Source organism: Aplysia californica, unplaced genomic scaffold (genome assembly GCF_000002075.1).
Source record: "Aplysia californica isolate F4 #8 unplaced genomic scaffold, AplCal3.0 scaffold00201, whole genome shotgun sequence".
Taxonomy (NCBI): domain Eukaryota; kingdom Metazoa; phylum Mollusca; class Gastropoda; order Aplysiida; family Aplysiidae; genus Aplysia; species Aplysia californica.
The window spans coordinates 684971-702470 of NW_004797471.1; the positions used below are offsets into that span (position 1 = coordinate 684971).

General features: G+C 41.0%; 1 protein-coding gene across 4 annotated transcripts in view; it reads left to right on the forward strand.

The window, feature by feature from the left end:
• Positions 1-17292, forward strand: part of LOC101864226 (nestin) — a 54557-nt gene extending 37265 nt beyond the window's left edge. For all 4 annotated transcript variants that reach the window (XM_005099062.3, XM_013082950.2, XM_005099061.3 and 1 more), the window contains exons 5-8: positions 1920-2081; positions 3169-3294; positions 3882-4102; positions 6650-17292. In XM_005099062.3, the coding sequence (XP_005099119.1) occupies positions 1920-2081; positions 3169-3294; positions 3882-4102; positions 6650-10799 (4659 nt within the window). In that variant the 3' untranslated portion in view covers positions 10800-17292. The remainder of the gene's footprint in view (positions 1-1919; positions 2082-3168; positions 3295-3881; positions 4103-6649) is intronic.
• The last annotated feature ends 208 nt before the right edge of the window (positions 17293-17500 follow it).

Consider the following 17500-nt stretch of genomic DNA (forward strand, 5'->3'; position numbering starts at 1 on the left):
AGAGAGAGAGAGAGAGAGTAGGAGGAGGCGGGGGGAGGGTTAAAACCACAGTCGAAATATATATTTTGAAACCCCAAAACCTCTAAATACGATCTCCCACTTTGTGCCTGGAAACAAACAGACGGGAAACACACGTGTTACTAAGAGGAAGACAGAAATAACCCGGACCCCTTTAATCACTTAGGAGGCGGGCGTTTTACATAATAACTTACGTATCTGATACAGTATCCATAACCGAATGTGAGATCCTTAAAAACTTTCCTCGGAACCCACGTATAAAATGTTCCCTTAGGGATTTAAACTAAGATCACCCGCTTAGAATCTAGTAGATTAGTATTGTTCGTAAAGATGCTACTGTGGGCCGAATTCTTTCTTTGACATGACAAAGATGTATGGTCCCGACTGCCGGATGTTCGTCGTTACGGCAGAGCTAAGTAGAAACCCATGAAAGACCTAACCCAACAGCAGTGTGCCTGTCGTTTAACACGTTTAACAGCTTCCAAATTTTTGGCTCGAATTAAGATATCCATAAATAAGATTTTAAAAAGGCTCATCTCTGTACTTTAACCTGCGACCGTCCAGATTTGCATGATTAAGAATAATGAAAACGTGCTTTCCAAAAGGTGTCAGAATTCAATAATAAATCTTTTCAGAACGCCCTTGAGTACTAAATGTCATGTCATCATGCTTTATGCTCGTATCTAATTTCTTCATCATGCTGCGTTTCCCTTCACCGGGGTTGTTTTAAGGATTTCTTAAGACTTTGTTTTTGCCAATGTTGAGTTGACGTGTCCAACCACAGCACAATGTCGAGCACATTTGGGGAAATATAGAATTTTAACAAATACCAAGGACCTTCTTTCGAATTTGAACCTCTACCTTCGTCGTTTTGGCTGTGTCATCCTTTCTCCATTAATTCACTGTAACGTTTCTCCTTTTGCCTGAACAACCAATCGATTAGTTTTCATCTCTACTTCAGGTTTATAACTGAACAAAAATGTCAAAGCTCTCGGCATTGCAATTTGTTTTTTTTCAGTCATCAAATCAACGTGTCCTCTTGAAATCCCTTGTTTTTGTTGTTTTGGTGTAGTAGCGATGGGTTCTGTTCTTGTCTTAGCTCTCTTTGATTTCTCTGTGTGCAGCTTTGAAACACTGTTATGTTTCTAAATTCGCGTATTTTGTCGTTGTTATTTTTGTAGCTGCTGTTGCTGATGTTGTAAATCAATCAGTACCACATCAACATTCTGATAATGAAGGTAATGAATGATGATAATGTGATAATGACAGTGATAATTATCTTGATAGCAATGGCATTCATTCGAACGTCAAGCTAATACATTTCAATCACCAACTTTCAGTTCAGACATCAAGAAAGCAACATGCACGACGTCTCATAGTCACATCAAAAGAGAGGCCTCACAGCGTCTTGAGAAAAATTTTCTCACAAGTTTCTTCCCCAAACTTTATTTAAAGTGATGTTGATATGTATGTCAATTTATGACTTATACTGTTGTCATAGACGTCTCTTCTGTAAAAAATGTGCGTTTTATTTGATGTGGGCCAGTGACCTTAAAGACTGAAAAAGCGCTTACTTACTCTCGCTAAACTTACTTTTCTGTTTTTTCATTCATCCAGTCATTCTGATGATTATTTTTGTGTTGTCTTTTTAATCCTCGCTCAGGAGCTTCTTATCGATTGTTCGCTCATTCATACAACATGATGGTTGGGGTTTTTCCCCCCTTGCTCAAGAGCTTTCTATTGTTTGCTCGTTCCAACATAATATGGTTGTATTATAGTATGAGTATATATTATAATAGGATGTTTTTGTTGTTTGTTTATTTGTCCAGGAGCCTCCTATTTATCGATTGTACGTTCCATCATACATGATGATAATATTGTTTTGTTGTTTCTTCATTCAGGAGCTGAAGGAGCTGTCTGCTCTCGCCTACCGCGACACCACCGCCGAGAACCGCGAGTTCTGGAAGAACGAGCTGTCCCAGGCCATCCGCGACATCCAGCAGGAATACGACATCAAGGTGGACCAGATCAGAGGAGAGATGGAGACCTTCTACAACCTCAAGGTAAGAAGTGACGCCAAGCGCTGTGGGTGCAGCAGGTAGCATGGCTCCACACTGAACGCGGCACTGCTTTTTCTGTTTTTCATTCTTTCTGGTTTTTTCTTGATGTTTCTCTTTGTCTCTCTCTCTCTCTCTCTCTCTCTCTCTCTCTCTCTCTCTCTCTCTCTCTTTCTCTTTCTTTCTCTCTCCCTCTCTCTCTCTCTTTCTCTCTCTTTCATCTCTTTCCCTAGCCCTCTCTCTCTTTCGTTCTGTCTCTCTTTCTTGACTTTTCTTGACCCTTATTCTCTGCCCCCCCCTTTCTCTCTCTCTCTCTCTCTCTCTCTTTCTCTTTCTTTCTCTCTCCCTCTCTCTCTCTCTTTCTCTCTCTTTCATCTCTTTCCCTAGCCCTCTCTCTCTTTCGTTCTGTCTCTCTTTCTTGACTTTTCTTGACCCTTATTCTCTGCCCCCCCCCCTTTCTCTCTCTCTCTGTCTCTCTCTCTCTCTCTCTCTCTCTCTCTCTCTCTCTCTCTCTGTCTCTCTCTCTCTCTCTCTCTCTCTCTCTCTCTCTTTCCTCCCTTCTTTCTTTCTTTCTGCCTCTTTCTCTCCCCCTTTCTGTTGACGTCTCTAATCATCATTTAAATTTTGACCTTTCAAATTTCTTGCAGCAACTTGATTGTACTCTTACAAGAAACTCACTCTAATCATAACTGGTCCTACACATCTCCATGTCGCCACTTATTCCCTTCTCCTTCAACGATGATAGCATCACCATTATCATCTCATCATCACCATCATAATCATCATCATCATCATCATCATCATCATCATCATCATCATCATCATCATCATCATCATCATCATCATCGTCGGTGTTATAGAGTAGATTAGTTTATGACGGAGATTAGAATAGATTCCAGTAACGTTAAGTGTGTGTAAAACTATGTTCAACGAATCCATATCCGTCGCCATCACCATCGCTATTGTCATCACCATTATCACTACCACCATCACCAACAAGAACAAGAACAACAACAACAACAACAACAACAACAACAACAACAATTAAATCAACTTGTCTCCCCTCCCCACCCCCTTCCCTTTCTCCAACCAGGTCCAAGAGTTCCGCACAGGAGCCACCAAGCAGAACATGGAAGTGACCCACGCCCGCGAGGAGACCAAGAAACTGCACAAGCAGCTCGCCGACTCTCGCGGTCGCTTGTCCGATCTGGAAGCCAGGGTCAGTTTTTCATTGCCGTTTGTTCGGTTCGGTTCTCTCCTTTTTTTATCGTTGTCTCTCTACAAGGTTTATGCGCTCATATGACCTTATGCAGTTGCGAGCGCCGTAAAACTCTTACTAAACTAAAGACTAAACAAGATTTTTCAAAGAATTGTCATATATTTTTTTGTTATGTTCGTCATACGCCTAGAACCCAATAGGGGGAGTGGGCACCACAGAAATCTACGTGTTCATTATTATTCTTGTTATTCAATTCATATCATTCTCTAGGTACCATAATAATTCGGTTTAGAAGCAGAATTTGGTAATGGATCTAAGAACAACTGCAGTGCCTACATACATTATTGAATATCAGAGAACAAAAATATAATTTATCACAGCAAGATTGTTCCTAGTTCCTCGATCCTTTTTAGGCTGAATTCGTGACAGTCTCCATTTGTAATAGACTTAACATAAAAATGCTTTCTCAGTAGGATACATTGTTGGTTTAAAACTCATGTTCACATAAACGTTTAATGCTTATAATAGAAAATATCACCTGCGGTATCTGCAATCATTCACAACGATTTACATTTATTTTTTTCCAGAACGCTCAACTGGAGAAGCAATACCAGGAGCTGCTGAGAGAGTTGGAACAGAAGGACTCCGAGCACGACCTGGAGATCAACTCCCTGAAGGAGGAGATGAACAAACTCCGTGCCGAAATGGAAGGCATGCTGGTGGAGCTCCAGACACTCATGGACGCCAAACTGTCACTCGAGTTGGAGATTGCTGCCTACAGGAAGCTTCTGGAGGGTGAAGAGACCAGGTGAGTAACCTGTTTGTGTGTGTGTGTATGTGTGTGTGTGTGTGTGTATGTGTGTGTGTGTGTGTGTATTTTATATGTTTGTTTGTTTGTTTGTGGTTTTGGTGGATCAGGGGAATAGAGTGGGTGGGAAGAGGGGGGGGGGGGGGAGAGGGGGAACGGGGTGTGAAGTATTATTTGTTTATGTGGTACGTCAAAGTCTTTGAAAATAAAGCAGAATTTAGAATGATAGTGGGGATATAGAGCGGCGGTGATTAGGAAAGCTGTGGCAAAAAGAGGATTCAAACTACTAGGGTCAGGCGGTCGTGTTGGGGAAGAGGGTGCTAGTTGCACATTACCGACAGGTGATGGAAACAACCGATAGGGAGTTGAGAGGGGCGGAGGTGGGTGGGGGGGGCGAATAACAGTTTTCAAACTTGTTATATTTTAATGTTTGTCGAGCAGTGTTCGCAAAGCAGGATAGTACAATATTTGCACAAAATGACATAACTAAAAGGGACGGCGGCTGGGGGTGGGTTAGTCTTTGTGGGTTATGGATTTGAGACGTTCCTTTCAAGTAAGGCTGAGTAGAACGAACATTCCTTTCTCTTTATCAGTAAGGGAATAATAATATAAAAAAGTTATTTTGATAGTAGTGTTTATTTTGTTGTCTTATTTATGCGTGTGTGTGTGTGTGTGTGTGTGTGTGTGTGTGTGTGTGTGTGTGTGTGTGTGTGTGTGTGTGTGTATGTGTGTGTGTGTCTGTTTCATGTTCGTGTATTTCTATGTGAGTGCTGTTGTCAATGTTTGACTCCAAAACATTCAAAAGAGTAATGAACACTGATAATTTGCTGTCACGATTTTCATGTGTGTTTTTTTAAGTTTTAAAGGCTTGTTTTAGTCCATTACCTAAACGTTAATATAATTTATCATGGTATGAGAGGAATTTCCTGATAAGAATAGTAACAACTGAAATACTTTTAAATAAGTAACGTTCTTGGTTTAAAATTCTTGTTCAAAAAGAATGTTTAAGGTTTTTGTTGTTTTTAAAAAATAAATTCCTATATTATGACTCTTGAGAAGGTAAGTAACTGCTGTAGCTGTATCAAGGTTGTTTTTTGTTGTTTTTTTTAATTTATTATTGAACGACGTCTGTCTGTGTTTTTTCTTTTGAGGAGAATGAAAAACAATAATTAAGAAAATTCTTCATTCGTTGAAATTTGTTTCAAAACTTTTTTTTTCCAGACGGTTATGCATTATTTACGTTTATTTTTCTGTCCTCAAATCATCTACCGGTAGTCTTCAATATTGTTTTGGTTCCCTTTTCTATATAAAATTGATTACGCTGTATACATTTTATTTATCAGTTTTATTCTGTTATGACTGTGGATTCAATTTTTTAAACTCTTCCTCATCTCTCAACTGTCTGTGTCGCAAGTGAGTAAGTGGAGCATTGTGTATGCCTTATACAACGTAACCTTAATCAACTGTATTAATTCCTAATGCTCAATCTTTCGTGAAATTGCTTGTTTAATCCAACATGTGTGACGTTATTGTGTGTTCAGTGCACATTGATCTGGGAGTTTGTTTGACTACCTATTAATTTTTCTCAGGAAATTGAGGGGGGGGGGAGGGGAGTTGGGGGGGGGGGTGGTTCAAATATCAGTTTAATTGTTTAAGAGTGCACTTTGAACTGAGGACTTTTATTTTGATTTAGTCCCTTTTTATTTTCAAATCATGAGAAAGGAGGGGGGGGGGGAGGGGAGGGATAAGTGATTCAACTCTTCACCCTTGTTCGTTTTGGGGTCCTGTTCCTCCCGTTGTGCTTCGGGAGTCAATATTATGTTCAACATGTTTCTCATCTTCTAAACTCAGCAGAAATACTCTAACATATCTACTCTTAACTCACAACGCTGAACCTCCTTTACTTTGACAACATCTTCTCTACTCCATTTTGAGTTTCCATCTGCACGCTGACCTGATATTCACTCATTGGTTATTTTTTCCTACATCCATTTGCTTTTCTCTCGTGATTTTTGTTATCTTCAGTCTATTCATATAAATCTGTTTATCTGGGCAACCTTGAGTTCAGTCCTAATCACGTTTTCATTTCGGTATTTTTTATCAGACTTTTGATTTTACTTCGTTCCCATGTCCTGTCCCTTTCATCCGGGCAGTATGACTCCCCTCCGTTCCCTCTGTTTAGTCTCTTTATTTATTCGTCCTACCCTCGTGACTGTTTCATCCGGCCTGTGTTTAATTGTTCATGCATTAATTCCACACCATTTTCTCTTTTTTTCCTTTCATTCTCCAGGTATTTTGATTCTGAGAGTGTTCAGTTGCATCTACCTTTTATTTCCACAGTTTTGTCTTTATTTCTTTCATTCCATACTCCATACATTTTCGTTCTGGCAGTGTTCATTTGTAACCCCCCTTCATTCCATACTTTTTGTCTTTTTTTTCTGTTCTTCATTCCATCTTTGTGGTCCTTTTTACCCGGGTTCTGTCCCCTAACTCGGCTATTTCTCTATCCGCCCCTCCCCCCTCCCACCCACTGCACCCACTATACAGGATACCTCTTCGCAATTCTTTCTGGTCAGCCTATACTCCTTATTCCGACTCTTCACACAAATCTGAGCCAATCAGCGCTCCCTACCGCCCTTCATCTTCTTCCTCTAAGACCAGCTTTAGCCGCCCGAGCGTCCGGGACACCAGCAGGACGACCTCGACCCCCAGGGGCCATGATGTGAGGATCAAGGCCGCCCGAGCTCCGGTGGTGGAGAGTGTGACTTCAGTGCAGAAAGCAACAACCAGTTACGAAGCGCCTCCCACAATTGTAGAACCGGAAGAAGAGGTTATCGTGAAAGAGGAAGCGGAAACTGCTTTGAGGTGTGAGGCCCCTTCTCCCGCTCCTGCTGTACAAGATGATGAACAAAAGGAAGAAGAGGAGAACAGTGCCCAGGTTGAGATGGTGGATACCAGGAACGAAATATCTGGGGATGTCAGCCAGGGAGATACTCAAGACGATGGCTCTGGAAAAGTAGTTATTGAAGCCAGTGATATTAAACAAGAAATCGTCTGTCAAGACCCAAGCTATGCCGAGGAAACTCATGAGTCCACGACCATTGAACAGCTAGTCACTCATAGTGGGGATGTCATGTCTCATGATGAAGTCACCGAAGGTGATGGCGCGAAACGAGAAGTTGAAGACCGCACCTATGATCAGCCTGAGGTCGGGGATGCAGGTGATGGTAAGCAAAAAGTAACCGAAGAACAAGAAGAGGAAGTTGCTAGATCCACAGAAGACACTTCTGGTGTGAAGGTCGGTGTGGATTCTTTTACTGAAATCCTCACAGCTGCAGTACAGGATGCGGTAGTCAAAGAGATTTCTGCTAGCGAGAAAGCGGAAACGGAAAAGATTGAGCAAGTGGAGGTTGTGGAAGAAGCAATCGTGAGAAGCGAAATCGTCGAGATACCGGAAGCGGCCCCGGCCAAGGACTCTGGTAGAGATGACGTAGGCAGTATGGCTCCAAGGCAAAATGAGGCAGAGGCAGGGGAGGGTGGGGTAGGGGAGGAGGGTGAGGCGGAGGGAGAGAGGGTCATTGAGTGCGCGAGGGGGGCAGAAGGACAGGAGGCAGAAGCACCCATTGTTTTAGACCCCCAGATTCAGGCAAATGATCAGGTTGGACAGGGGCCCGAACAAGTAGAAATCTCTCGTAATGAAGCACAGGGAGAAGGAGATGCCGCTGCTGCTTTGGTAAGTAGTGGAGGTGACGACGATGAAAAAAGCGGGCAGACGGAAGACGATGTTTTAGTGTGTGCTCCGAAAGAGCAGAAGACTGATACTGACTGTAAAGCCGCTGAAGACGCTGCTGGAGAAGACGACAGTGAGTCGACAGTTGCCAGTTTGGAGACAAGTCAGACTGAGGTATTTGTCACAACGCAAGCAGCTCCTGAGACAGCAGAAGTCGTCTCGGATACGGTCACAGAAAAAGAAGACGTGGAGCCAACTCAAGCTGCTGCACTTTTAATCTCGAAGGATAGTACTACAGATACTACACACGTAACAGAGGATATAAGTGTGAAATCTCAAAGCACTGAACCACACGAGGAAGATGAATCGAAGGCTGTAGAGCGCAAAGTAGAGGAAGACGTAATTATATCGAAGACGTTTAGTATGAGCGAGAGCAGTGCGAAGTTTTTATCGGAAGTACCCGTTGGGTCAGATAGTGGGGAAGGTGGTGCAGCTGCTGCCGAGGTTCCGGGAGATGTTGCTGGGCAGAATGGGATGGTAGTCGAGCAAAAGGATGACCACTTCAGAACCGAAACTGTGGTAGAGAGGAAGGAAGTAACAGTATCGACAGGCTCTTCTGACGTGGTTGTGCAGGCGCCTATATGCCCGAAGGAGGAGGATGAGCTGGAGGAGGAGAGTGTGCTCGTTAACGGGGTCAAGGATGATTTAATGGACGCATCTAGTCCCGACGTGAGTGCTGTGGATCACTTCCGAGCGGATTTCTCTATGGCGACGCCAGTACCCGGAGCAGAAAAGGGAACTCTGGACGACACGGACGATGACGCCCTTAATGATGACTACATGGGTGGAGGGGTAGAAGGTGGGGACACTGACGATAAAGGAGTTCGAAGCTCTGGAGAAGCTAGGGTTGATGAGCAATCCACTGAAGGCGTGAAAGTGGAAGGGTTGGTCACAACTACTAGCGTGACTGCTGCTGATTCTACTGATAGTTCTGAAAGTGTTGTGGTTGTTGATGCTAATGCAAACCCGGCTGTTGGACAAACTGATGGAGATATTGTTACAGTTGTTGAAAAGAAGGAAGCAAGCGATGACACAAGTGTGGTAACAGCTGAAGTTGAGGCGAACGCCACAGAGGACAGTAACGAGAAAGACAAGCAACATGAAGCGATGGCTGAAGAGACCAGCGGGGGTGACGGTGTTTCTACAGAGAAAACTGCTGAGGTAGAACGCACAGAAACAACAACTGTATACCATGAAGTGAGAAGTGAGGGCGTGCAAAAGTTCACCACGAGTACTGTGGAAACCGAATCAGAGAAAATGGTGTTTGACGGTGGTGCCGATGCTGCCGATATTAAAGTTGAAGAGGTAAAGGTTGAGCCGCACCAGGAACCCCAGACGTCGATACAAGGCATTGACACCATCTTACACCAAGGATCAGTGGTCACGAGCCAGTCGGAAACAGACGGTAAAGGGATAGTGGTTGAAGAAAAACAGGAGACATTTTCTTCGTTTTCGAAGCACGAGAGCAGTTCTATTACTGTTGAGGAAACTAAGTCTGTGGTCGACCAGGAGGTTTCTAAAGCGGGAGAAATCGCCTCTGACGCCAAAGTGCTTAAGAGTGTGAGTACGACGGAAACCCACTTTGAAGTGAACACGTCTACAGGTAAGACTGACAGTGGTCTCACATCCAGTGGCACTACATCTAAAACAGATGAGGAAGAAATGAGTCAAGGTCAAGGGGATACACAAGAAAATACACAAGAGTTTACGTCAACAGACGCCGGTGTCCCAGATCTTGAAAAGGATGCAGAAGAATCAGTGGCTAGCGGGATATCGGAGACCACTGAAAAGACCACGCTGACGTCTGTACAAATGTCGCAGCAAGAAAGTCCGGCTCTTTCACAAGCTGAGAAAGATGACGTTGTTCAGAGTGTTGCGGGGGAGAAAATTTATGACGCTGCTGCTGGGCTGCAGCTGAACGAACAAGTTGAAACTAGCAGTGTGACGGTTGAAAAACATGTGCTGGAGGAAACCGTGGATGGTTCAAGAGCAGGCAATATACTGGAAGCTGAAGAGTCGCTCACGGAGAAATCAATTGCTATTGATAATGCAGAGATTAGAGAAGGCTCAACCCAGGTTAACGACAACACAACTGTCACAGAATCGACCTCCGTATCATTTGGTCAAGTTGCCGATAACACAGATGAAGTTAAAGTAAAGGACGGAAAAGATGAATCCCAGAAAACCCTTGGAATCTCGAGTGGTACTATCAAAGAGAGTTCTACATCTGAGGTAAAAACAGAAGTCACCGATGAGGGCGACGGTGTTTCTGTGGAGAAAACTGCTGAGGTAAAACGTTCGGAAACGAAAGTTGTATCGCATGAAGTAACCGACGAAGGCATGCAGAAGGTTACGACCACTGAGGAACATTCCAGTGTAGAAGTCGTCCACACGAAATCAGGCACTGTCACAGAAACTTCTTTTTCTACAGTCTCGGTTCAAGAGAGCTCTACAAAAGACGCGATTTCTTTTGGAACTCAAGGACTGGACGAGACAGACAAAGAGAAGGAAGATGTCGATGTTCTGGTACAAGGATCTGTTGCTAAGGATGGTTACGAGGAAGGTGATGACGACACCACTTCTATTGACTCGCAAGGTGGGACGGGCGAGCTACAGGTTGCGACTGTTGATTTAAAGGACAGTACAGCCTCGGACAAATCCTCTGGGACTATGCTTGCCTCATCCTCTGACGAACTGCCCAAGGGTCAGCCTGATGCTATTCTAGAAACTCAAGTAAATCAGCCTGGTCTGGCCAGTGGTACTTTGTCTCTAGCGACAGAGAAAACTGAAAATAAAGATGGGAGTGACGTTGCAGAAAGTGGAACTACGTCACAGGAGTCAAATGTTACTCCGAGAGAGAGCACATCTGAGGAGGAAAATGTTGGATCTATTAAAAGTGTCAATTAGACCACCGAAATTGTTGTGTGTAGTGTTTCAGAAGAAAAAGTATTAATAACCAATTCTAGTCATTGTACGACCAGTGTCGTTCCATCGCCTACCATGCCGGTCAGATAAGTTACAACGTCTTGAATATCATCTTCCTCGTGTGGTGTCAGTTTTGTAGAAAAAGGAGACATTCCTTTCGCAAGAGATTCTCCCATGACCTTTGCTTGAAACCTTTTGGATGATGTTCCCGGAAAGCAAAATGTGTACTTTGTACTTACTGCGTCCTGACGCAAGTGGCGATCATTTGTGCATGTTGTTGAATCGTGTTTTCACACATTGTTACCCATTACTCCATTTCAGTCTTTCACATTTTGACTTACAATCTCTTTACCTTTTACATTTCTAAAAAGCCAAATCTTCATAGATCTTCATCACTTTTTCCTTATCGCATCTTTTGCGAATTACTCGGTGAGATGCTCTTAGCTCTGTTTTCAGTAATTTCTCACAGAACTTTTCTGTTACAGCACGAACTGTTAAGAAGGGTTGTACAAAGGTACAAAGCAACGAAGCGTCTTTTGCTGTCAGATTGGTTTTAAATGTTTGAATATTTATTAGAATATTGTGCCAATATGCACGTAAAATACTTACAGTCAGTATAATATTAATTATATATATACACACAGTTTTATACATACATATCGCTACGTAAAAATGAGTCTTAATTTCAATAAGAAAAACAAAATGGGAAGCTACATATCGACTTATAGATTGAAACGTGTGAATTATAACATACTTCTAAATAATGTGGATTTGATGATTTCTTGAGCTACAATCAACTCAACGTGATAATTACTTTACGTTGTAAAAATTCAATTTGATAATTACTTTTCGCTGTTGAAGCTCGACTTGATATTTACCTTTCGTTGTAAAAACTCATCGTGATAATTACTTTTCGGTGTAGAGCGAGATCACAATCCAGAGCCAGCTCACTCGCTTCGGTTTGTGACGTCACCAGCACAGGGGATGACGATAAGTCTGGACTGTCTAGCTCCGAAAAGTGGTCAACAGTTTCAGGTCAAATTTCTTTACCCTTGCCCTGATCTTTATATTATGGGATTGACTTTTGTCATTGTGACGGCGGTGTGACGAAGGAAGGCTTTTTTCTGTAGCTTGTTGGGAGCTTTGTAGCAGCCTTGCGAAACAGTTCACTCGGGTCACACCCTTCTCGGTTTTCTCTTTACGAGTAGAGCTTTGAGGCCGGGGCAGAGATTCCGTTTTCTGTTGGAGACCCTCTCCGGTATCTGTGGATCGGGGAAATTCAGAAGTTGTCTCTTACAGCTTCCTTCTTTATTTATGTCCCCACTTTTCTAGTTTGAATTCCCTTTCAGTTTCTGTATTTTTAAGTTTTGCCGTTTTCTCGCTTCTTTTTTGTTTTGATTTGTCCTGGGTTTGTTAAAAAGTTTCTCAAACCTAAAACTGTAGCGGTGATTTCAAAGGCTGAAATCCCCTCACTGAAAGTCTTCACCGAACTTCCCTTTTGTTGCAGTCTCCTTCTCTTGCCGTGTTCCTTTCTTTCAGTTTACCTTACCTTTCGTTAAACGTTAATTATTTTCAGTTTTTGTGTGTGTTTGTTTATGTTTTGTTAATGTGCCAATGCCTTTCATGTTTACCCAAAAAGACTATTGCTAACAATGTGCTTGTTTGTATAACTTTGGTTCCTTTGCTTTATTCGCCCTTCTGTTGCACTTTAACCTTTTCCCCCCCACAGGGTCGGTCTGAGGCACGTAGTGGAGCAGACTTTAGGGGTCAGGCAAAGCGGAAGCGCTCGCTTGGCGGACGTTATAAACGTATCTCAGGGCCAGGAGTATGAATCAGCGGGTGCGTATTCGGTTGAGACCATCACCAGCACCACCACCAAAAAATAGAGGCATTCATAGAAGCCTCTGACCCCGATCTCTCATAACTACTGTATCTCTGGCCGTGTTTTCCCCCCTCTCAGTCTTAGCTAGCTCGCTGGCCTTGTGCCCTGTAGCTCTAAGCTCTCGCACGAAGCAGTTACAATGGCCTCTATGGCTTGTTTAGAGCTATTAGAAGATTGCAATTTCAAGTCTACTACATATTAAAATTTATTTTAAAAGCCACTCTTCAATCTACGCTGAGTCAGTTTTTTTAAAAACCCACAGCAACTATTCATTTCTTGTTCATTGGCACCTATGTTGCCAGTGCGTCAGCGTAAACGATAGGAAAATTTCGGATGTGTGTGTTTAACAACTACGCAAAATAAACCTCTTCAGTAGCAGATGTACTGGACTATTTCTCATAGTTCACATCACCAATCATAATTTTGCTTCTGCATACGTACACGTATCGCCACGTTTTAATTTAGTATTCATTTAGTAATTACTAAGAAAATTGCCAAGTCACCTTCAAAGCAAATGTATTAGACACTGCTTCATCTTCGTTCCCATCACTTTTATGTTTTGTTCATGCTTCCATCTTTTTTCACGTGGGTTCTGAACCATCTCCCTGTCATCTCTGAACCTCTAGGCATTGTTTTAATGTACCCATGACTCACGATTAACATACATTGTGTGAGCGTTCGACCTGTTTCATAATTTTTTTATCATTATTATTATAATTAAACTGTCTGGTTGTGGATTTCCCTTATGGCTTATTTATTACAGAATATGTATGTTGACTATTGATGATTCATTCACCCACGCAGTTTTTTAAAAGATCCAATATACATTTTATTAGAACATTAGACGAGTTGTTCTTTCTACGTTAACGGATTCTTATCTATCTGTGTGGCACTTTGATTACGACTTCCTTAACCAGCATTACAAAAGATTGTTCCTTTTTTTCGGGGAATTGAATGTTTTCTACATTATTTTCTTTCATTTGGGTTTTACTCATACTATCCAGGCGCGAAGGGACATTTGGTGGCGGTTTTGTAACACAAACAAATGGTGCTGGCAGTGGGCTGTGAATGGGATAGTTTGATAGAAAAAGTCAGGAGAGTTGTTTTTTTAATGACAGTGAGTTGTGATAGAAAAACTTTGTTCACATTCTCTAGAACAGCAAGTCACGGTATAAGATGTAGGAGAGACCATGTTCTCTAACACTAACCTGTAGTGATGCTAGGTCATCTTCTCTTACATTTCTGCTTTTTATGAAAGCGTATTAACCTTTAGACAGAGCTAGAATCACTCTTAGAAAATGCTTGTGGTTGTTTTTTAGTTCTTTAGAATTACTATTTTCTTTATATTATTATAGCTTATTAACGGCCTATACGGTTTGTTGATTATTAAAAATATTGTTGCTACGTTTTAAATTATTTCAAAATTGTCTTCAATTATGAAGAGTTAAAAAAAAATCGAATTCGATGTTTCGATAACCACTCTGAGCATGAATCGATGTACATTCCTGATAGAGAGTAACTGAAATCTTTCTTTCTTTGTTTAAATGATCTCTTCTGATTGTCCAATGCAATTTCATTATTACAGAGAGTAGTAGTAGTAGCTACCAAGAAACAGCAGGTAATTCTTTTTGACCGCGTGAAGACGTGTGTAAGACTTTAACACCCAACCTATGAGTGAACGCCTTGGTGTGAAGCAGGCTTTAGTGGTCCGGACAAGCTTTGTGGTTTTTCGCCCTACAATTTCGCTGAAGAAAAAACCACAACTGCTTTTCGGTGGTTGTCAAAGTCTCTTAAGAAAATGATCGTCTTTGTAGATCAGTTTGAAACGCCTCGCTTCGCTACTACGTTATAATGATAACCGCTAACAGCTAATGTAACTTACCTTTAACTTTACTGACAAACGACCGACCAAAATTGAAATAATGTTATGTTGTGTCCGAGTTTGACTCAGAATGCACTGTAGCGATGTAGGAAAGATGTATGCATTATAACACCAATAGTATGAGATTGCCTTGTGTCTGGGTCAAAGGAGCGTTCGTGTTAAAAGTATTACATTCTTTGGGACTCAAATTTCCCCAGCCTGACAAAACATGTATTCGGTTTTTAGAATAGGAAGGTAAAAATATTGATAAAGCGAGGAGCACAAAATGTTTCTCATTTTTCTTTGTTAACCTTTAGAGGCTGATCTTTTATTATTATCAATCAAGAATAATGGTGTTCATATAGTGAATCATGGTCTTGTAGTGCGGCCAATGTTGTGCCCAAGACTGTTTTCTAGCATTTGTATTTTAATAGATTAACTATGCCTGATTTTGTCAAAGAAAAACAAACAAACTTGGAATAAAAACGCTTTTGTTGCAACGTTGCGGTAGCTTTGTTATAAAACGGTGACGACGGCAAGGGTATGTTGCGCTTTGCTGCTCATTTTCATGACTTTGACGCTTTCATTTTGGAGACAGGCATCGCACTGAAAGTGGAGCTTGAATCACCTCTAGATAATTGGTATCAGTTTTTAGATTCTCTCACTAAATGTTATCACTGCTTGAAATATAGCAGGACTTCAATATACTTTTTAAGATGTTTGCTGAGGAGAAATGAAGTAGGGGATTGAGATTTTTATGTCGGCAAACAATACCCAACACAATTTCTATGGGTGAGCAAGTTTAGGATTTTTAGAACATTCACAAATTACCAGGTTCTTGACGCAAATTGTTGATTCTTTTTGACTTCTGAAATCGGGCAGTGATTTAATGTTCGTTATAAGTTCAAGGTCGAATATTCGACTGTGATGATTGCATGTTGGCATGTTACAACCTCTATTTCTAATGTCTTTCATTAAGATAAAAAAACAGGGTAGTGTTTCATATTAATACTTTTTTAAATAAAGGAATGTGAAGATTTTACCGTCTTCAAAAGCTGTGTAAACGATGTTCTTAACCTCTATTCATACTAGTAACACGTTTCTTCCTCTAACGTTGGCAACTCTAATATGTTCACTCTTTTTATGCCATCAAGTTTCCTAGGAAAATGCAGACCGTTTTACAATCATTTATTTACATTGAATACCAATTATGTCGAGGGATCTTTTCTTTCTGTGAAAGACTGCGCTAGATGAAAAACATTTTTTTCAAAATAATATCTTTAAAAAATGTAGGACATGAGTTCATTTGGTGTTTCAAATTTATTAAGCTTGCCATTTGCACCAGGTCAATTGAACATAAGTTTCTGATGAGACAGAGAGAGATTGATCAAGAGCCAAGAATTTCTGATACAATCGGAATAGCTAAAGCATAATACACTTTTTCTGATGTAGATCAGGTGTTATTTGAGCTGCAGACCACCGCGTTCCAGTTGAAAGAGCATGAGAGCTAGAGCCCTTAAAATCGAGGCTTTAGCCTCCTTTTATTCCAGAGGAGTCGCTACTGTCACTTATAAAAAGGAAGAACCGGGAAGTAAACAGTATCGTTTCCCAGAAATGAAGCATTTGAACCAATGATAGAAAATACGTCATAAGAGATTTCGCACCTGCTTTCCTTCTTTAATCTTTCTTGCATATCAATTATACCCTTCCTACTGATATGAAGCATTATTCATTGTATCTTTTGTTTTCTTTTCCGGCGAAGAACCTGCAATATCTCTTGCCAAGGTCTTTACGAGCACATGTTCGCCTTTTTGCTTTTTCTATTTGTGAAATGTGATGCTTATATTGTAAGATATCATGCTTACCTGAAATCGCTACGCAAGGTCTCGAACCCAATTTATTTCTCCTAAATTTTCATGTCAACATCAGTTTTGTTACTATACTTCAGATACGTCGTTTAATCATAATTTCTGTGAACATTCGTTGTACTTTCTTGGAGCAATACCTTAAACCCAGATCCGGAACAACCGAGATCATGTCAACTCGCTCTGTGTTACTGCAACATTTAGTTAATGTGTTTAACGTTACGTTTTAGTATTTGCAACAGTGTTCAAGCTTTCAATAATCTTGCAAGCCTCTCCGCTGCTGTCGGCCAGTGTTCAAGGGGGGCACCCAGGCCATAAAGCGAAATGCTCTGATCGAATGCAACAACTTTTTGCTCTAAAAACGCATCGTGTGATTATTTACAATTTTCCGATCACGCAAAATCAAAATGTCTACATTTGTTAGATATTGTACTTATTGTGGTTGTTTTAAACCATCTTAAATTTTATTTTAAGTATTTAAAAAAATTGTGGGATTTTTTTTTTGTGAAACTACAAACTCAAAGGTGGAGGTATGGTGTATGAAAAAAGGTATACTTAAGGAACATTTTATTTCACGGATTATACGTTTCTTTTTGGGGTTGAAATTTAAAAAAAAATTTTTTTTTAAAGTGAAGGATATAATCGAAAGTTTCTTCACAGTGCATTTGATCAGTGATATTGTTTTGCAATTATGACTACGTGCCCCCTTTCTTAATAAAAAAAAAAATGTCCAAAAACATAGTTTTATGCGTTAATACGTTTGCAATCTGTTACCCTGTTTTGTTTATTTTTCTGAGTGCTTACAGTCTGCGATATATAACCATGTGATCGTATGCAAAATTAAAGTCTTTCTGTTCTAAAACTAACCATTCTCGTCTCGGCCTTGGTGAGGGTACTTAACGGTTGTGTATTTTTGTGTGGGTCTTGTGACTAAAAATACTAATTGACGCTAATCTTTAGATCGTAACTAATGCATTATGAAACCTGGCTGCAGTGTGATTGGAACGGATACAGGACATAAGAGATTCTTTTTGAGGGGGTGTGTTTGATTTTGGTTTCGTTTTGTTTGTGTGTT